The 20,910-nt window shown below is 46.3% G+C and overlaps 2 protein-coding genes across 4 annotated transcripts; one reads left to right on the top strand and one right to left on the bottom strand.

Annotated features, from left to right (window-relative positions):
* Positions 1 to 68: 68 nt before the first annotated feature.
* sh2d3cb (SH2 domain containing 3Cb) lies at positions 69 to 15,423 on the bottom strand. 3 transcript variants are annotated; one of them, XM_029510061.1, is made up of 12 exons: positions 15,302 to 15,423; positions 13,205 to 13,886; positions 10,608 to 10,647; positions 9,375 to 9,503; positions 8,287 to 8,654; positions 7,884 to 7,963; positions 3,771 to 4,201; positions 3,172 to 3,287; positions 2,763 to 2,934; positions 2,168 to 2,279; positions 1,864 to 2,070; positions 69 to 865 (listed from the first exon to the last, which is right to left on the bottom strand). In XM_029510061.1, exons 1-12 carry the CDS (start codon positions 15,318 to 15,320, stop codon positions 696 to 698), a joined length of 2,526 nt encoding a protein of 841 aa, XP_029365921.1. In that variant the 5' UTR covers positions 15,321 to 15,423; the 3' UTR covers positions 69 to 695. The 3 variants fall into 3 exon arrangements, with proteins under 3 accessions (XP_029365921.1, XP_029365922.1, XP_029365923.1); XM_029510062.1 differs by having other exon boundaries at positions 13,205 to 13,911; positions 15,302 to 15,397; XM_029510063.1 differs by lacking the exons at positions 13,205 to 13,886; positions 15,302 to 15,423 and adding an exon at positions 12,500 to 12,585.
* LOC115048528 (UDP-glucuronosyltransferase 2A2-like) lies at positions 4,504 to 7,457 on the top strand. Its single transcript, XM_029510064.1, has 2 exons — positions 4,504 to 4,641; positions 5,527 to 7,457. The coding sequence occupies exon 2, from the start codon at positions 5,529 to 5,531 to the stop codon at positions 7,107 to 7,109; it is 1,581 nt and encodes a 526-aa protein (XP_029365924.1). The 5' UTR covers positions 4,504 to 4,641; positions 5,527 to 5,528; the 3' UTR covers positions 7,110 to 7,457.
* Positions 15,424 to 20,910: the final 5,487 nt, after the last annotated feature.

Here is a 20,910-nt window from a genome sequence, read left to right as displayed (position 1 = left end):
CACAACGGGCTGCATGAGTCAGGTCTCAGTTCAAACATGAGTGACAGCTGCGTTCAATGAGAAGTAAACATGTTTATTCACATTCCACATCTCAGATAAATATTAGGCATTAATACAATGTAAGGTAACAGGAATTTTGTGTACCTGTGTGCTGCGTTTGTGCAGTTGAGGTCAGTTCATTCACTTCCTGTCATTTTACAATGAGAGGGAAACCCCGGGTTCAGCTGCAGAAGCAGTGATTTCATCCCAGATTATATTAAATATTCACATCATTTTAGACAATCCTACTTAAAAAAAGCACTGAAATATACATAATACAAAAAAATAAACAAAAAAAAATTAAGTGTGTACATTTAAATTGTGGAGATAATGTTACTCTGTTATTGGGTTGATCTGAAGGAGGTCCGGCCTCCAGGCGACGTGAAAACATGAAGGGACTGAGGCTCAACCTCGTCTCTGGGACTCCCCAAGGGGAGAGCCTGGTGTGTTTTCTGCAGGACAGAAGGACGGCTGATTGGTCCACATAAAGGATATGAAACATTTAAGTTCTCAGCTCAGTCACACAAAATGTTCCAACACTGCAAAAAGCTCCCACTTCCATCGATTCACCAGCTCTGGCTGCGAACGACAGCAGAGAAAGGCCTCTGTGTTTTTTAAAGACCCAGACGCGGCAGCGGTTGCCAACAGGTTAGGTGTCAGTGCGACTTGGCAGGTGGCTCCAGCTTGTTGGACAAAGCGGTCAGCACCTGCTCAAACTTGGCGTATCGCAGGGCCTGGTTCTCCACCGCTCCCCTGCTCCCCCACAGCAGCCTCATCTGGAAGTCGGTCAGGAAGAGCTCCAGGACCTCGGCCTGCTCCTGGAAGCCTGCAGTGTAAACAAACGTTTCATGTGCGATGTACTTTCACTTTTTACGCCTGCTCTTTTATGATCTTCATCCTCATCAAACCATTAAATTCAAAGTGTGGAAAATGTGGAAAGGCTCCTCACCCCTCTGAGCTTAAAGTTGAGTTTAAAAAATTGTAAATGATAGAAGATTAATTTTACCCTCAAAAAAAAAAAAAAACTTTCAATGAAACACCAAATGATTCAATCTAAGATGGATTTCTTATCTTAAATGTGCTGAATGAATGAAGTTTATTATCATCATTTAAGATGAGCCTCTTCTCTTAGTGCACTTTCATACTTCAGTTTGACTGACAATGAGTAGAATTTGAACGATTATTCATTTTTTCGACTTCGACTTCGACTGCGGTTGAAAAGTCAAAAGGATCTCCTTTCCTAATCTCCTTTTACCTCCAGGTGAAACCTCCTGAGGCCACGGACCTAGGACTTTATTTATAACACATGGGTAATAAAACTGCTTTTAAAACCAGATCAAAAACAAAAACCAGACTGAAATGTCAAGACAAGAAGGCAGGAATTCAGATGTTGAGCCATTAAAATACTGATTAGCTAAAATAGACATTATTCTACTTTTTATTTTGAATTTTTATTGATTTAGATACCGTAGTGATCTAGTTACCTTTTTCTTTGTTTTACGGATTATATTTTAATGTTTTAACTAATTTTTATTCTATTTGTTTATCCTTCAATAGTTATTTTCTTTGTCCATTTTCTCTTCTTTTTTTTTCTTTTTTCTCAACTCCATGAGTTTAACCATTTTAACCCTAATTCTGGTGTCTCTGTGGCGCGTCCTCTGTTTTCAGTTTTCTGCATCATGCTCTTACGTGTGTGTTTATTTGGGTAAAGCTGCTCTCGTCGATGTGAAGGACTTTGTGCGATGTTTATTTTTGTATGAAAAGAGCTGTGTAGATAAAGGGATCGCCTTCATGGAGTGTGTCCCCTGAGTGTCCTGTCCCTACCCTGTAGTTTGGTCTCAGCGTTGGATCGGTAGATGCCCCCCAGCTGTGCGACAGTCCTCGCTGCCCCCAGGTGGAACATGACCACATCCACACCAACCTCCACCGTCTCCCAAGGCTCCGTCCCCTCGCCAACCGCCACGCTCTTCTCCAGCAGGGACAGCAGGGGGAGGATGTGGGGGAAGGTGGTGTTGGACAGCGGGCAGCTTTCTAGAGGACGGACAAAGACAAAGACATCCGTGCTCTAAAAAAGGACAGCAGGACTCAGTGGGAAACCATCATGGCTGCCATGCAGACGGACTTCTACCTCTCCCGTCGTTCAGGCTCTTCATGAACGGCCTCAGAGTCTTCTCATAAAGAATGGCGCCCTCTGTGTGTCGCTGCCGCAATGCCATCCAGGTCTGCTCCAGACGGGACACCTGAGAGGCGGGACAACATCAGTAAAATACAAACCTGCTGGCTGACCTCTCGTGTGATGTGTTTGGTTTATTGGTATCATTGGTGGAAAAGAAGAAATAAGACAACTTGGGTTTTAAAGGTCCAAACGGTCCACAGACAGACAGCCTGTACTCAGAAACTGACCCTTAAAACCAGCTGTCAGGACTTCCTGAACTTTGTGATGTCACAACAGAGCTTTGTTTCCGTTTTTATGAGAGCCTGTTGTTCTAACCCGACAAGGTTGTGCTACTGACCTTTGACCTCTGTCACAGTGACCTGACGCTGATGAAAATAAAGCCACAGTTTTCTTACATTTTTGTGGTCACTGGGAGAAAAGTTTTATTCCTGACTGAGGCCGTAAACATCAATCAACATTAACACGTCTCTTATCTGTAATCTGGTTTGAAATGCGATCACAGGATCCAAATCAGTGTCATTCCAGGTTGATGATGATTCTCGTTCACCTGCGGCAGCTCTAGAGCTCTCATGACGGTGGCGAAGCCAAACATGTTTCCCATGGTGCTCTTCAGCTCGGCGGCGATTTGGATGATTTTGTGGAGCAGACCGGCTCGCTCCTCATTGGTCCCCGTGCAGCCCAACACGTCAACAGCCAACATGATCGCCATGGTCTGAAACCTGCAGGCGGGAGGGGGCGGGGTTAGAGCTCAATCATATCAAAGCAGGACAGAAAAAACAGAGCTCATCAGGCTCGTTAACATCTAAATATTTAGCATGTTAGCCCCCCCCCTTCACAGTTCGTCTCGCTGGCCTCTCCAGTTTTACAGCTAATAAAACCTCCATTATAAACCAGACGTCTCGTAAAATGTTTTCATCTGACTACTTCAAGGTGAAGAAAATAATAATGGTCCTCACCTCTCCAGCAGGTCCAGTCTCAGCTGTTGGCCATGTGGCAACGTGAGCAGCTCCATCCCAAAACTAACTCCCATCATCCTTTGCATCTCCGGAGTCACCTCCAGAATCCTGGCCATCTGGAAGACACGTCGGGAGTCACGTCGTTATCTGACCAATCCTCTGTATCATTTTGAAACCTCCATTTTGGAGGAGAATGAGCTCTACCCCAGTTGGGTGGTACATCCTGTCAGTCACACAGTAGCCCCGCCCCCTAACCATTCCCCTCCTTTATGGTCTAATCTCCTCTGAATGGACTTCATGTTGTACTGTAGACTGTAAACTAGAGACTGAGACCATAAACTCATCAGTAAAACATTTACTGAGGAGGAGGATGGACATTTTCCCATAGACTTCAGTACAGTCTGAGTTCACCGCCGAATAAAGATTCAAGGCCACATCTTCGTTATTAAAGAGGCTGTGTCGACTTGTATGATGTGTGTGTTGTGTTTGTTGTCATCCTCTGACTGTAAATGAAATATTTTCTGCCCCTCTCTGCAGGCTGTGAGGTGAAAGAAGACAGAACAGCAGGCAGTCATGTGTGGAACAGGATTAAACGGTACCTTGCAGTCGGCCTTGGTGATATGTTTGGCCGCCGTTCTGGGGTCGACCTCGGCCAGAAGCTCCTTCACCCTCCGCAGAATGCCCACCTCCAGCGGTTTGTTCTCCTTGGGCATCAGCGGCGACTGGTACCTGCTCGGTTTAAAAGATGAAACCGTCTCCACCACCGGCGAGAAGTACACGTTCCCATCCTCCACCCTCAGCAGGCCGAGGCCCGTCGAGCCTTCCTCCACCAGCCGCTCCACGTAGCTCTGAGGACCAGGATAGAGCTCTGTGTAGCAGCTTCCGTCTGCGTCGGAGGACGGCGGCTGGTGTCTGTGAAGGGTGCCGTCCGGGGACACTGTGGGTTGGGTGCTAACGGACCGCCTGGGGAGGGACGGAGATGGAGCCACGCTGGCAGTCCGGCTGCTACAGGGGCTTCTGGACTGTGGAGCTGCAGGAGGAGGAAGAAGACCGGGGAGGTGGTGCTTTAGTGACATACAACAATATCAACTGCTGTGTTTGTGCTTTGTGTTAATTTTTCCCAGCCTGTAAAGATCACTGGCATGCCGTGACAACAGGAGCTGAGCTTTAGTAATAGAAGAGCCGGTGGACAAAGGAGAGAAACACCTTTTCATGGTCTACATTCACGTGTGCTTGCTCAGTGTTATCTCCAAACTACATGTAAAGTTCACTCCCTCCTCCTCCTCCTGCGGCTGCTGCTACAAACCTCTCAGTTCATGCTGTGAACTTTGCTCCTATAATCTGCCAGAGAAGAGGCAGCTGGATGCACAAACAAAAGGCTCACGTTGGAGCGTGAACTCCTCTGACTCCTCTGGGACGCTCTCAGGACCGACTCGCACTGAAGAACCGAGATCTGGAACAAGCTAACAGGTACGTCGATCTAAAGCTGATGTGTCCCTGTTGTGTAACGTGAGCGTTAACGGGATGTTTGTGTGCATGGAAGCAGCCTTCAGTTAAACCTTGAGTAATCACAGATGGGTGTTGTAGTCTGAAGCTATCACAGAGCCAAACAGCAACATCCAGATGTTTCCTCTCAGCAACAGGACTCCACTTTAAGAATGTACCAGCAGAGGTGGAAAAAAAGTCTGTCATTAAAACAGCCCTGACGTCTCTTCATGTAGAGAGACTTCAGGATATTTACTGCAGCACTCCCAACTCTCACAGCTACAAACATTTTTTTTTTGTTTGCCAATACGTCATTTCCCAGAGATCTGATCTTTTTCATTGGAAAGCTTCACCTCATTTGCTCTTCGGCCTGAGTGTTTGATATGATGGTGACTTGCAGATTGTTCTGTACTTTCCCCAACTGTCAGCTGAGATTGGCTCAACACTGCACAGTAAAGATAACACATCTATTCATGTGTTTTAGAAAACATAATTTTTCTTATTTTTGATGGAATAAGTTTGTTTTATTCGGGAACCTGACTTCTTTGTTTCCCAGATAAATAAAAGCTCTTTGGGCCTTTTGAAGGCAGCTGCTGTTCAATGCCCTTTGTTGCCCTCTTTTTCGGATACAATAGGTGTGAAACCTGAGAGAGGGAACTTCTGCTCAATCCAAACAGCTTTTCTAAACTCTCGGGGTCTTAGCAGGAGGAATTTCAACCCTGTGTAGTTATGTAATCAGAAGTGACTGAGCTGCAGGAGCAGCATGCTTCAGATTTCTGACAGTCCCTTGTAGAAAACCCCCCAGCTGGTTTATTTGGTTGCACTCCTTGAATGAAACTTTGAGGCCTTCTGTCGGACTCTCTCTTTTAGAGATGAATCCAGCAGCCTTGGTGACGTTGGTGGTGCTGCTCTGCTCTTCATCGCTGGGAAATGGAGGGAAGGTCTTGGTGTTCCCTGTAGACGGGAGCCACTGGGTCAACATGAAGGTCATCATCGAGGAGCTTCACTCCCGAGGCCATGAGATCACAGTGCTGCGGCCGACGGACACCTGGTACATCCAATCGGACTCCCCGCACTACAAGTCCATCACCATTGAGTCGCCTGCCGGTTTTGATGAGAAATTCTTCGGCTCGTTTATAACCACCATGCTGAATTTGCGGCGGCAAGGCGGCTCGTTCTGGGCTCGGCTGTCTCTGGAGTACGAACTGGTTTCTAAGTTCTATAATATGCACGCCAAGGTGATGGAGCTCATGGGGCAAATTTTTGACGATGCCAAATTAATGCAGAGTCTCCACGATACCAAATACGATCTAGTTTTGACAGATCCAGCGATCGGTGGAGGGGTTCTTCTGGGTCACCGTTTGGGTCTTCCGCTTGTCTTTAATGTGAGGTGGACAGTTCAGGGCGAGGGACATCAAGCAATCGCACCGGCTCCGCTCTCCTACGTCCCAATACCAGGGACGGAGCTGACTGACAAGATGACTTTTCCCCAGCGGATCAAGAACGTTGTGTACTATTTCTTTACAGTATTTCAAATGTGGTATGTCACAGATTCAAACTACAAGCCTTTTGTCCACCGTTACTTTGGCAGTGATGTGCATTACATGGAGCTGTTCCAGGCAGCAGACATCTGGCTGATGAGGAACGACTTCACCTTCGAGTTCCCACGACCCACGATGCCCAACATCGTCTACATGTCGGGATTTCAGTGCAAACCGTCCAAGCCTCTGCCCAAAGAACTGGAAGATTTTGTCCAGAGCGCCGGGGAACATGGCATCATCATCATGACGCTGGGAACTCTGGTGAAGAACCTCCCCCAGGACATCACGGAGGACATTGCATCTGCTTTTGCCGAACTTCCTCAAAAGGTGATCTGGAGGCATCAAGGCAAACGGCCATCCACACTCGGCAACAACACCCTAATCTTGGACTGGCTGCCTCAAAACGACCTCCTGGGTCACCCCAAGACCAGAGTGTTCGTGGCCCACGGAGGCACCAACGGAATCCAGGAGGCCATTTACCACGGCGTCCCCCTGGTCGGCCTGCCCCTCATGTTTGACCAGCCTGACAACTTCTTCAGGATGAAGGCCAGAGGCGTGGCCAAAGTCCTGGACATTGCAACCATGAACAAAGACGTTTTCCTGGAGGCGCTCAAGGAAGTCCTCTACGAGCCGAGCTACAGGGAAAAGATGAAGGCGCTGTCCAGACTCCAAAGAGACCAGCCCATGAAACCGCTGGATCTGGCTATTTTCTGGATCGAGTACGTCATGAGGCACAAGGGAGCGCCGCACCTCCGGACCGAGTCGTACAAGATGTCCAACATCCAGTACTACTGCATCGACGTGGCGGCATTTCTGCTGGCTGTTATTCTGCTGATATTCACTGTTTTTATCTCTGCAATGAAGTTTTTGTGGCGGAAGATGTTTTCTAGAAGCAAGGCCAAAAAGGAATGATCTGCAGACACCGTTTGTGCCGCTTTTATGTCATTTTCAGCTCATTCATTAGCAGGACATAAAATTGATCAGTTTTGAGTTCCAATTCAAGATACTTGTTTTTTTTTTTTTTTTTAAGATTCCTGATTTTTTTTTTCTGTTTATAATTGAAGGTTGTTGATCATAATGATTTTTTTAGAAAACCGCTAATAAAAATGAATAATTAGATTTATGTAGAAGCTTTGTACTTCTGGAAACATCCCTGAATTTGAATATATCATCCTCCAGCTGTAACTAAAACTTACACAGTGACACATAAATAATATGCAAACGAATATATTGAAATTTATATTTCATTAAAATGCTTAATTTGCCCCATATTGTAATTTCTTTCTAGTTCTGTATCAAATATCTTGTAATTTATTTAGCTATCAAGTCTACGTCCTGACTGAACAACCGCTTTAATCGCACTTAGAAAAAAACCAAAAACAATAAACGATGATGTATTAAATTACTTTATCATTTGGTGCCACAAAAAGATGGCATCCTATTTCCTATTTAAAGCCGAGAAAAACTGGTACTACTAGCGTTTACCTGAAAAATGATACGTTTCTTTTGGCTGGCTAAGAAATAATCAACCGATCAGATCGGATCCTCTCCTCTGATTGGCTGACTGGCCTGAGAGAGGCGTTGACCAAAATCTACACTTTCATCTTCTGATGGATGTCAACCCTTCAAAATAAAAGTTGAAATGTGAGGATTATTTCAGGTTGAAGACTTCAGTGTTAAACTCACTGTTGTTGGACGCCCCTCCATCAGTCTGCTCGTCCTCCTGTCTGTTCACATCTGCCCCCCTGTGGTGGAGCGAGGAAGGACTGCATGGGGATACGGAGAGAGAGAGAGAGAGAGAGAGAGATGGTTATCAGGCTGCAGGAAGCTGCTGTTTTTAATTTCACTTTCTCAGATTAATGAAACCAGTAAATGAGGAAGTTGTGATGTGTATCTACAAAAAGCAGAAACTAAATGTCAGTATATTTTTTTTAAACTTATTTTCCAACTAATTTTGTTTATTTAGTTTTTTCTCAGTTGCCTAAGTCTGGTCTTAAATGAAGATTAATAACCATGTAACTCCAAAAAGAGTGTTTAGTAAAACCAAAATGAATAAATATCAGTTTGTTAAAGGTGAGGGGAGCCTCACCTCCTCGGACAGACCCCCTCCTCTCCGCTCCCCGGGCCTCGGCGGCAGGTCGGTGGGCCGGTGGCGGTGCAGAAGGCCGTCTCCAGGCAGCTGAGCGGCAGCGTCCGGTTGACCGGCTGGTGAATCTGTGCTCCGCTCCACCGGCTCAGAGCCGCCCTGCTGCCCACGTAGAAGTGAACGAGGGCCGGCACCGACTCGAAGGCCTCGCCCTCCAGGCTGAACTGGACCCGGGTCTGGACCGCCGTCCTCCTGATCAGGAAGTGAAGCGTTTTCTGCTCCCAGCGGCTGGTCAGGACGAAGTCGCCCAGACTGGACTGAGAGTCTCTGATGAGGAAGTCTCCGTGGTTGGACACCAGGCTCTCCGACACCTGAGGAGACACTTTGACCTTTACTGAGTGACACAACTGTTTGCACAAGAAAACAAAAGCTGTCAGCAGCTTATTTGGTTCTTTGGTTCTCTAAATATCGTCATATCAAACTGTTCTTCCCCTTCACATCAGCAGGCTTCCCCTCACAGACCCAGAGTCCAGGTCCAGTCAGCAGATGTGAGTCAGTTTTGGTGACTTTAGATTATTGAGTCCATTCTTCATTCACGAGGAAGTGAACAATCTTATCACAGCCACTCTTCATCTTGTTTTCCTCACAGTCTCTGTTGGATTCCTCTCAGTTGGTCCTGCTCACTCACTCCTTTTCCACATCGCTCTCAGCCCTCATGTGAGACTTTGACCGATTGTGTCTGTCTCTGACTCGTCTCTGACCAGCTTATTCTCTGTTCCCTGCCTGGCTCCCTGTGAAGTTCTCAAATGTTTCCAATACCAGCGATTATTCTGGGTCAGGTTGGAGAAAAGCCCCAAAAGGGAGAATACAAATGAATCTACAAAATAACACAACATCTATAGTAAAAATGCAGAAACAAGGTAATTTGTGTTGCCCAGTTGTGGTTGTGTAACAACAGTTGTGACCAATATGGGAACTCACTTCCTGTTTGTGGTTGAAACTCAGATTCTAACACAATAAATTTAAAGGCTGAATTTTTTGGTTCAGAGTAGTTAAAATAGGAATGTGTGTGTGTGTGTTTGATGCCCGACCTCCCAAGGGATGTGTCCGTGGTACCAGGCGTGGCTCTTCAGGTTTGTGCTGCTCAGCTTCAGCTCCTCCTCCAGCTGCTTCCTCTGCTGCTCCGACGGCGGCTCCAACCAGAACTTCTCTTTGGAGAACTTTGGAGAAGGCATGACAGACGCACAATCAGACACAACAGAGCTTAACACAACAACACCACAACCGCTCACTGAACCGTCATCCCAGCAGATCCCACAATCCTGCGTCTGGATCCACAGAGCTGTCCGTGCTCTGAGGGAACAAACGCCTCAGTGTGTGTGTGTGCGTTGATAGAGGACAGAGGGAGGATGAGGTGGGGGGGGGGGGGGGGGGGGGGGCAGACAGCTCTGGCATTCCCACACTGGCATCCCATCCGCACTGTGGCGGCACCAGGGGCCCGAGACCCGGACCCGTGCTGGAGTCTTGGTCTCGTCACCATGGCAACGTCATTGTGCGACGGGTTCATCGCTCAGTGGAGCTTTGTGTGTCGTGTCTTTATACAAACAACAACACACAAAAAAAAGGTTACTGTATATCAAGAGTTTACACTGAGGACAGACTGGGAACACAAACACTAAATCACACACACACACCCCCCCCCCCCCCACAGCTTTCACAGAATGGTTCGTCCCACTAAACTGTTAATCAAGGCCTGGGCAACAGGCCAGGGACACTTCCAAAACAAAACAGGGAGGGGTGTGTGTTTGTGTGTCTGTGTGTGAGTGGGGGGGTCTATTCTGGGGACAGACTGTCCAGTCCTGTCCCTAAATTGTGAAAAAAAGATGTATTTTGGGTCGTGTTCACTTTCCAGGAAACGACAATAAGTCCCCATAAGTGGCCTATGATAGCGTGTGTGTGTTGGACGCTAATGAATAGCTTTAGCATCATTAGCATTAGCATTCATTGCCAGCTTGTCCCATTCAGACGAGTGTGTTTGTCAAGTGTCCCATTATAAGTCAATGAACTGGAAATCCTCGGTCCACCTTCTCCAGGAGGAGCCCAGGCCCGAATCCGGGCTGCCAAGGTCGCCCCTGGCAACCGACGCAGCTTCAGAGAATTTCGGGGCCGCATTCCCAGAGTCCTCTCTGTTGGCCGTGGGCCGAGCGTGGCCATCACAGCAGAAACAAGAGAAGCTTTAGTGAGGCCGCCGCCGCCGCCGCTCGGAGCAGGGGGCGTGCTGGTGGACAAAGGGAAGTCAGAGTGTAGGTCAAAGGTCATATTACCTTCACGTACTCGCCGCTGCTGTCGGTCAAGTCACAATGGCTGAAAGACACAAGAAATGACAACTATGAGTTTATATGACAACATTTACCTGTTCGACCAAAAGTCTAATTCCTGGAATCACCTTAAATGTTTGCTCCTTCAGATTAGAGCTTTTCAAGGTTAACGTGTGAAATTGGAGGGGGCGGGGCTTCTTTTATTTTGGCTGTTAATATAAAGCTCAGAAATCCAAACAGGAGTTATGACTGTTTGTTTCACCGTCTCTTTTTAACCCTTTGTTGTCGATGTAACAGGATCAGTAGCAGTAATACTAAACTAAGCACCAAAGTGTCGACTGTCAGTTTGTCCTGTTACACAACTCTCTGACAGCAGCAGTGTGTTAATACGACACCGCCCAGCAACAGCTTGCAACACAGCAAAGTTGTGGAGGGAGGACGGGGCATATTCCTCATATCTACTCAACGGTCTGTTTTTGGACTGAAGCTGAGGAACCCCCCCATTCAGCTCCGAAGACTTCGGACCAACACAACGTCCAGCTTCACGCCTTCTGCCCGACAGCTCTGCTCGGCGGGAGTGGCAACGTTTTTTTTCCGGCCACTCTGCTCTTCCTCAACATGCTGCATATTTCCAAAAGTAACGTCAAGGGAGGCGACCTTTTGTTCCCAAACACAAACTGAGAGCAGAGAGCAAACACACACACAGATGTGAACGCACAAGCAAACGCAAAACACACCACATGGGAAGTGTCCCAACAGTCAAAAGCTGCGTTCACAGATGCTTGTGTCGTTGGGGAGCGTTTCCAGACGACAGGAATATGAACGAACTCCCGACGATGGAGCGCGCCAGGCCTTTTTCTCCGAGGCTGATGACACAACTTTTGCTTTTCTGAGATTACGAAACAGTGTAATGATTTTGAAATAATCTGACATTCTTTTAACCTGCAGATAAAATAAGGAGAAACATCTTTGACATATTTTATTATCACCAAAAATCAAACACCAAGTCTCAGGATGTGATGACGAACAGTGTTGGCGTCAGAGAAACCGACTGGTTACCGATTAACAATCTGACTGATACTGAGCATGCAACGTTTTATTCATCGAATTCCCAAGAAACTTCTTCTCTGCTCTCAAACGGTAGCTGCCATCTTTGTAGCATCCTGATTTAGACCAGAGAAGAAAAACTGATGTGTGAGAGAAAAGAACAGTGAGTTCTTCCTCCAGAAAAACTGTCCATAAATTCAGAAGCTGTCTGAGATGTCTCCATCCAACTGCTGGACAACATCGGCGTCTCCGTCCAGAGGAACCAAATGAGGGGAGACGCCCTCCACCTCGGGGCTCTGCTCCCCAAACCAGCATCAGGTTTTACTGCACTTCCTGTCACAGCAGCTCTTAAACACACACACATTAAGCCCTAACAACTGGGAGAAGTCCAACACGGAATGGAAAAAGTTAAAGTTAAAGTTAAAGACCTTCAGACTAGCAGATGACCCGACATCAAACAGCGTCCTCTCACCTGACAGGTCAAAGGTCAGAGTCAGACCGGAGAGGGTCGGACTAACAGGATCAAGTGAAACAGCGAAAAAAAAGTCTTATCATCATTCTGACTGAAACCAGAGCTGGATCAAATTCCTCCTCTTATGTAACATCCAGACCGGTCCAGATCCCGGCTGCACACACACACACACACACACACACACACACACACACACACACACACCATAAACATGAAAGGATATGGACTGGTAAACCAGTAAAACGTGTGTGTGTGTGTGTGTGTCCGTTTCCTCCTGCGGACATTCGGACTAAAAAGTTCCTGGTCCTCTGAGGATGAGTCCCGGACCGGAGACCAGCTGAGTCCGACACAAACCCGGACCGGCCCGGTGTGTGCTCACCTTCTGGTTCCGTCTCCGTCCCCGGACCGGACAGTTCGGTTCTTCCCGTCCCGGACTTCACACATCTCGTCCCGCTCAGTCCGACACCCTGACACGACTGAACCAGGAGCTACTGCGCATGTGCGCGGGCACAGCCTCCCTAATTTAATCTGATTTAATCCGATTTACCGAAATGACATCTATTCATTAAACTGAACGCTAATGAGACAATAAAACATTTATCTTTGTCAAACAACTTTCACAATACTTTTTATCAGATGGAAATAATTCACTATGAAACATATATCTGTAATAATAATCCTAATTACACATAATGAAAACATTAATAAAATAAAAATATTAAAACATAAAGTTTAATAATGCTAATTAAATTGTATTGAACAATATTGATGATTCTCATCAATTGAATCTTTCTGACAAGTTGCTGTACTTTGTTTTGAAAAGTAAAAAATTGTGTTTTGTTTTAAAGCAGCTGCAGATGGAATTGATGCAGATATAGTTTAATGTTGTAGTTGTTAGTAATTGCATCACCTGCTGAAGGAATCTTTTTTGGTCATTTATTGAAACTAATATCAGGGAATCCAGTTTAAACTGTTTTAATGTGACCTTATTTTATTTTTGTGGTGATTTAAGACTCTCGGTAGAAACAGATTCAGTGACAGAAAAGTCTAAAACTTTTTCTCGAAGCTAATCGAACTTCCTCACCTGTGTGTGGTTGCCACTTCCTGTTTTGGGGTCTCCTGTGTTGGCGGCGTCTCTTTCTGGTCCTCCACATGACTGCGATGTGATTCGGCGATGGGGTCCATCGGTACGTACAAATCCTGTGATGAAACCGCTTTGGGGCCATCGGCGGCCATGACTCGGGGGCTTTCCGCAGGTCTGCCGGTCTCTAAAGCATCTCTCTCTCCTGGGGGAGAATCCCTGAAGCAGCGTTCGGGCGCTGAGGTCAAAGGTGAAGCCGGGGAGGCCGGCGGAGGCGCAGGCAGAGGCCGGTCCAGGTTGGCCAGACTGAGGCTGGACAGGGCACTGAGCAGGGGGGAGTCTCGGACATGTTCCCCCGCCCTCCACTGGCTCTGCCCTCCACTCCCCTCTGTCTCCTCCTCCTCCTCCTCCTTCCTGTTCTTCTTCTTCTCCTTCGGCCCCCTGCAGCTCTTCTGCCTCTCGCTTCGAGGCACCGTGCCCACGTGAGTGTACATGTCGCTGGAGCGAGCGTAGCTCGGGCTGTGGAGGCGAGACTCCATGTCATCCACCGATTGCTCGCCCACCGCCGTGGATTTGGGCCCAGCCAGGCTCCCATCATGCTCTGGGGCTTCTTTGATGTTGTCCTTTTCCTTTTCCTTGGAGCGGCGGACGGAGAGGTTGGTGAGGCTCCCAAACCACCTGAGACCTGCAGACCAGCAGCTTCATTAGGACTGAATGTCAGGAAGGAGATTTAAAACATATAACAAATGATTATGAATGTGAGTCAACTTCACTTCACAGACACGATATGAGTGTCAGGAGGTGTTCACACAAACGCCGCAATCCATCTGAACGCACAAAAACACACAACATGTGAACACATTAAAGCAGATTATTCAGCAGCGCTCAAATCTATTTCCAACAACAAAACGCAACAGTTTCTAAAAGCTTTTCTGATATTTTCAGTCACGGCACAAACAAATATCACACAGCATGCTAATTACTGAGAAACAAAAGATAAAATGGGAAAATACAACAATGTGGGATCAGTAGCTGCAAATTTTCCTTTCACTAAAGACTAAAATGTTGTTTTAGTGTCGGAGCCGTTCGAGGAATGTGGAACTATTTTAACTGCCCCCCCTTTGAGACCTACACTGTGTTTGATTATTTTTCTGCCCCCGGGGGCGTATAAGACTGAAAACACTGAGGGGTATTTACTTTTCCAGCTAAATGTAGACTAATGATTATGGGAAAAAGAGAGGTAGGAGAAGATGATTAATATTTTCACCACAAATCCAACAAAGTTTTCTCTTTATTTTTATTTTCGTTGTGTTAATCCATCTTTACTGTAAGGTCAGAGTCAGCGTTACCAAAAACTGATTCTGTTAAACGAGGAAACTCTCTTCAGCGAAGAAAACGCAGCAGACTGCATTAGACGAGCTGTGTTGCCACGGTTACATTAAAAAACTATTACAAAACTGTAACGATGTGGACCTTTCCAGAGCTAGCCATCCTCTTGGAGTTAACCGTGGCGACCAACCTCATCCAAGACGTCGGCTCGGCCTGAAGACATGTTTGGGTTCTAATTCCCGTCTGATCAGTTATTCTTGATTCACTTTCTGCTGTAAAGCTTCTGTTTTCAGGCCCGGCTGGGCTGAATGAACGACCTTTACATGCATCATGGGAGAGATTCAACGGCGGGGGGGGGCAGAGTGAGCCGCTGTCTTTTCCCTCACTGTCCCTTCAAACTGCACAAAGATACAACTGTGCTGCATTCACAATGAACCACAAATCTGTTTGTGTGTAACAGCAGACAAAGAGCTGCCGCACAAACACACAAACACAAGCACACAGTGTCACAAGTGTGAATAGATCACACTGAGTTAGAGACTCATACAAACAAACTTTAATCACTCCGTCATAAACCTTCTCTGTTTCTGAGGAGCCAAAAGAGCCGTTTGTCCTGCAGAAAGGACATTTTGGTGGAAAGAATGTGACTTTGAATATCTTTTTACAGTAAAGTCTTTTAAACACACAGCATGGAGATCATACTGAATTAGTGTCTCTCTGATGTTAGTTTGTGTAAAATAACCCAAAAGCATCAGAAGTGACGGCACTTACTCAGTTTTCGTTTGTTCATGGTTCAGACGTTGGACGTGATGTCTGCTGACACGTAAAACCAGAAGCTTTCAGCAGTTCCTGCAGTTTGAGCCTCACGCTCCTCGCCACACAGAGAATCTGCTTCCTGTCTTCGGAGGGCTGGCGTAAATTTCAAAGAGGTTTTACGTTATGTTTATGCAATCACTAGGTGGAAGCGCGTGTCACTTGGGGTCAAACAGTCCGACCTTCTGCAACGCTGGATGATTCAGAGCAGGGTTCAGCTGACGGATTGGAGCTGAATCCTGCAGCCTTGTAGTAGGCTGCATTTAACTCTGACAGGAAGCAGCTGTGAAGAACGTATGTATTTAGATCAGTTTGGAGGAAATGTCGCTGCCTTTAACTCTCTGAGGCCAAAAAACCTTCAAACATCAGCTGGTTTTAGATTTAGAAGGTGTTTGCTCCTCTGAGGTTCAGTGGCCAAATTCACAAACCAGGTGAACTGCACTGACAAACAAACACAACCAGGAAAAGTCGACTAAAGTGGGAGATCTGGACCTGAGTGAGTCCAGACCACCAGGCGGACCCAGAAAAACCTGCATCATTCGGGCCGAAAACTGTGTCGGTTGTCATGGTTACATCCAGTCACCGTGGTTACTCTGACAGCTGCCATTTAGGCACATTAACATCAACACTTCCTCCACATCCCTGCTGATGTCAGACTTTAATCCTTTTAGTTCAGGTCACGTGATCAGCTGCACTGATCATTGGTTGTTTCATTTCGTTTCATTTCCAGGACGTTTGATTTTGCCTGAACGGTGAGAAACACCAGATGTGTTGAGTTTATCAGTTAAAATGGCAGAAACACATTCGAACTCTGTAAAACATGAAGAAAACCAGCCAACCTCTCACAACAGGCCCCCGTCTGTGTGACTCCTGCTCGTGTTGTTCATGCAGCTGTCAGTTGTGTCTCAAACACACAACGGAATGAATGTCTCCTGGACAAAGACAACTCAGAGCGAAGTTTGTACCAGCGAAGTCCTGTTACTGCTGAGGAACTTCTTTCTGACACCAACAGGAAGAGGAATTCAACTGGACAGATAAAAAACCTTCAAGTGAAGTTTATCCTGAAACAAAATCATTTTGTCAATATGAGAGTGGCGATGCATCAGAAGGCTGAAAATGTTTCTGAAGTGTGAGTGTCCACAGTGTTGCTGTTGATGTGTACATGAACACAACAGCTGTTGTGTTGCAGTGTTTCTGCACTGTTGGTTTTTTGTCTTCTTCACTCATTTCTGGCTTTTCATTTTGTATTTGACACAAAATGTGTTTTTCTGACTTTGTCACCTTTTTGCCACAAAAACAAAAAGCAGAACTGATTTTTCAAATCGATGTAAGTGATGATTTTTTCTCGGGTCTGTTTGCAGCTGCAGTTTTTTGGGTTCTGGGCTGCTGTTCTGGTTTCAGTCAGCAGGAGACAGCAGAGCTCCTCAGACAGCAGAAGGAAAAACATTTCATGGCATCGATAATGAGCTGATGATTCAGGTAAGATTCTTTGTGTTGAAGAATTTCAGACCTGTTGGATGTTTATCTACATGAGCTGTGTGAATTCACCAGAAAAACAGACTTCATTCAGCATTTTAACCTTAAAATGAACAGAAACTGTCCCACAAATCCAGATCCAGAATCATCGAGCCATGATGATCCAGAAAAGTGGATCTTGCGAAATGAATACAAAGAAAAATAAACGTAGAATGAAATCACAGAAAATGAAAAATTCACATATTATAAAGGAGAAATGAACAAAATTCCTTTCATGTTTTTAAAACTTCGCTCACTTCCTGAATTGGATGGAAGAATCTGCAGGTGCAGGTTCGGAGGCTCTCTCAGAAGAATCAGGATGAGCTGTGTGGTCTCCATTTACATCTGAATATTGATCCAGGATCAGTTTGGTCTCTGAATGAGATTTTAATCCCAGTCTGACTCATCAAATCTCATGTGTGGGAAGATGAATGAATGAAACTCACACTAAACGGGAGCACGAAATGAATTTTCTGCTCTGTTCCCAGAACTTCCTCCGATCTGAGCGGAGGTCGCCCGGCAGAGTCCCCAAAAAACTTGGACGCGCCGCTGAAAGCGTTTTGTGATGGCTGGAAGATTTCCCCGTCTGCGCCATCTGCCAGCAAAGAAACATGATGTCTGACACGATGTTGTTGAGGTCTCTTTACCACAAATAAACATGAAGAATATGAGGACATCTGGTTAATCAAATTTAAATGTGTCCCTCAACTAACGGCACCATCTGGCCCACTGAGCTGTAAACTCACTAATTTATGACTTTTTCTTTTCCCCACTGGGCTGAAGTGAATAAACGCTGAAACAGTCCACATTAATCAGACACCTTCCTGTGACAGTTGGCTGGAGTGACCAGGTCCTGATCCATCACGGAGGATTATTCATGGCCCGCTTCCTCTGACTGCTATCTGATGTCAGACCTTCAAAATGCACGTTTGCATTTTCATTTGTCTAATTTTTATGTTTTGTTTTGTTTTGTTTTTTTTGCTTCATGGATCTGAACCACATCACTGCAGTTCAACGTCAGGCTCATCAGATTTTCTTCACATTTTTTGGGTTTCAAATATTTATTTGTAGGACAGACGCCGAATATTTGGATTAATTTTATTAATTTGTTTGTTTCGCTTCAGAACAACAGAAACAACACAAAGTCTGAATCCAGCTGCTTTGATGGATTTTACCGATTTACCCCAAAGTCATTTCTTCTTGTTCCATCCTAGATCCCATGGTGATTATTACCATAGCAGACCAGATCAGACCGGATCAGACCGGATCAGACCTGATCAGACTTGATCAGACTGGATCCTGATCAGACCAGATCAGACCGGATCAGACCAGATCAGACCAGATCAGACCTGATCAGACTGGATCCTGATCAGACCAGATCAGACCGGATCAGACCAGATCAGACCAGATCAGACCTGATCAGACCAGATCAGACTGGATCAGACCAGATCAGACCAGATCAGACTGGATCAGACCAGATCAGACCAGATCAGACCGGATCAGACCGGATCAGACCTGATCAGACTGGATCCTGATCAGACCGGATCCTGATCAGACCGGATCAGACCGGATCAGACTGGATCAGACCGGATCTTGACTGACCTGATCAGACCTGATCAGACCGGATCCTTACAGACCTGATCAGACTGGATCAGACCAGATCCTGACAGACCGGATCAGACCTGTTCAGACCTGATCAGACCGGATCAGACTGGATCTGACCTGATCAGACCGGATCAGATCAGACCAGATCAGACCTGATCCTGATCAGATCAGATCAGACCAGATCAGACCGGATCAGACTGGATCCTTACAGACCTGATCCTGATCAGACCAGATCAGACCAGATCTTGACTGACCTGATCAGACCTGATCAGACTGGATCCTTACAGACCGGATCAGACCGGATCAGACCTGATCAGACCTGATCAGACTGGATCCTTACAGACCTGATCAGACCTGATCAGACCAGATCAGACCTGATAAGACCTGATCAGACTGGATCCTTACAGACCTGATCAGACCGGATCAGACCGGATCAGACCTGATCAGACCTGATCAGACTGGATCCTTACAGACCGGATCAGACCTGATCAGACCTGATCAGACTGGATCCTTACAGATCCTGACAGACCTGATCAGACCTGATCAGACCGGATCAGACCAGATCCTTACAGACCTGATCAGACCAGATCAGACCAGATCCTGACAGACCGGATCAGACCAGATCAGACCAGATCCTGACAGACCGGATCAGACCGGATCAGGTCTGATCCGGTCTGATCTCCCTCCTGGACTCATCCTGCAGACAGATATCAGAGACAGAGTTTGTTGTATTTGTTTTCATGGTTGTGTGGTGGATTGTGTATTTCTTCTTTTTAAACGGCCCTTTTCTGTCTGAAGCTTTAATGAAGAGCGAAGATGTTTGTGAACGATGACACAGAAACGTCGAGCCGCCGTCCTCCTCTCCTCTCCTTTCTTTTTTTTTATGTATCACAGGTCCTGAAATATTGATGAGTTTCCTCTTCTTGCTGTCGCTGCCTCAGATTTTCGCCTCTGACTGATGAACGCCGCCGTGTTTCCCGTTAACGAAAGGCCGCCTTCCTTTATATTCTGCTTTGTTTTTCCTTTTCCACTCTGGAAGACAAAACAACCCCGTCCTGTTTCTGTGTAGCTTCCTGCTCATTCCCAGGTGATGCTGCCTGTCTTAACAACCACCCAAAATAGAAAGCTTCTCAGCTCGAAGTCGGCCGCAGAGGATCCTGTTGGTCTGCAGCTTATTTCACAGCTAAAACTCAACTCAAGCTCTCTGAGTTGGAACCGACACCAACTAGCCCAGATCCCTGAATCTGGTCCAGAGAATTCTGGGTCTTCACCGTTCCTGAACTCGGACCATCTGAGTCCAGACTCCTGAAGGTCCTGATGTGTCCACCATCTGATCTGATCTGATTTATTAGACCTCAGTTCAGATTTATTTTAGAGGAAACTCCAAAATTAAATAAAAACATTACAACTTTGTAATTTGGACGTTGAGGATGTTTTTGGTCTTTCTAATTTAAAAAATGTAAATCAATTGAAGAAGTTTTGGCTCAGGTCCGTCTTCAGGCTATCTGAGACCTGGTTTTGGGTTTTCGGGCTTTTGGACTGATGTTGTTTGAAGTGCAGAAGACCAGATCCGTATCGGTGTTTGTGTGAATGTCAGCACATTTGTCTGTCGTTAGTGTGATTGAATGTGTGTGAAGCTGCAGTCTCCTGACCTTGGACGCCCGTGAAGCTGCTGGAAACACACAGCAGCTCATCAAATATTAACGGCTCCATCTAATTCTGGACTTCATGTGGTCTCTCTTCTTCTGGCCTCGGGCCATTGGCCGCCGGCTGCAGAGAGAAAACACATCTGCACTCAGAGACTCACTCACCGTCGGCACACCGACATTTGATCCAACGACGAGCAGCTACAGAAGCTCCCGAGGGTCAAACTCCGAGAACGGCAGTCCAGGCCGAGTCCAGAATTAATCCTGTTTTCATCACAACCAAAACCATCTGGACTCCAATGTGGTTCAGGATCACGGTCTGGTTCCGGTCCAGGTTTTGGTGAAATCTCTCAGACAATGTTAGTTAAAATGACTCATCAGGGATGAACTCTGCTGGTTGAGTTTCACAATATTCACAATAGTTTTAGTGAAATATCTCAGACGGATAATCAGTCAGGAACCAGTTTGGATCTGGTTTGAAATGGTTTGGACCAGTCTGGTCCAGATCTGACCGGTTCAGACTGGATCTTTCAGCGTTTTTATGGAGTTGAAAATGTGAAATATTCAAACTTTACATCACAGCTAATGTCAGTGCTGCTCTGAGAGCTCAATCAGCAGGAGTCTTCAGACACACACGGACACACACAGACACACACACACACTGAGCTCCCCGGATTGTGTTGCAGCAGTGGAGGTGAAGGGCAGATGGAGGTCAAACGGGAAAAACAGAGGAAGTGGTGAAGGGAGCTGAAGGCGACTCGGAGGAGAGAACAGAACCGGGAGTGTGTCGACGTTTGTGCG

This window comes from Echeneis naucrates, chromosome 9, assembly GCF_900963305.1.
Source record: "Echeneis naucrates chromosome 9, fEcheNa1.1, whole genome shotgun sequence".
NCBI classification, from domain to species: domain Eukaryota; kingdom Metazoa; phylum Chordata; class Actinopteri; order Carangiformes; family Echeneidae; genus Echeneis; species Echeneis naucrates.
Note: the sequence above shows the minus strand (reverse complement) of the source record. Positions and strands in the feature narration are given on the sequence as shown.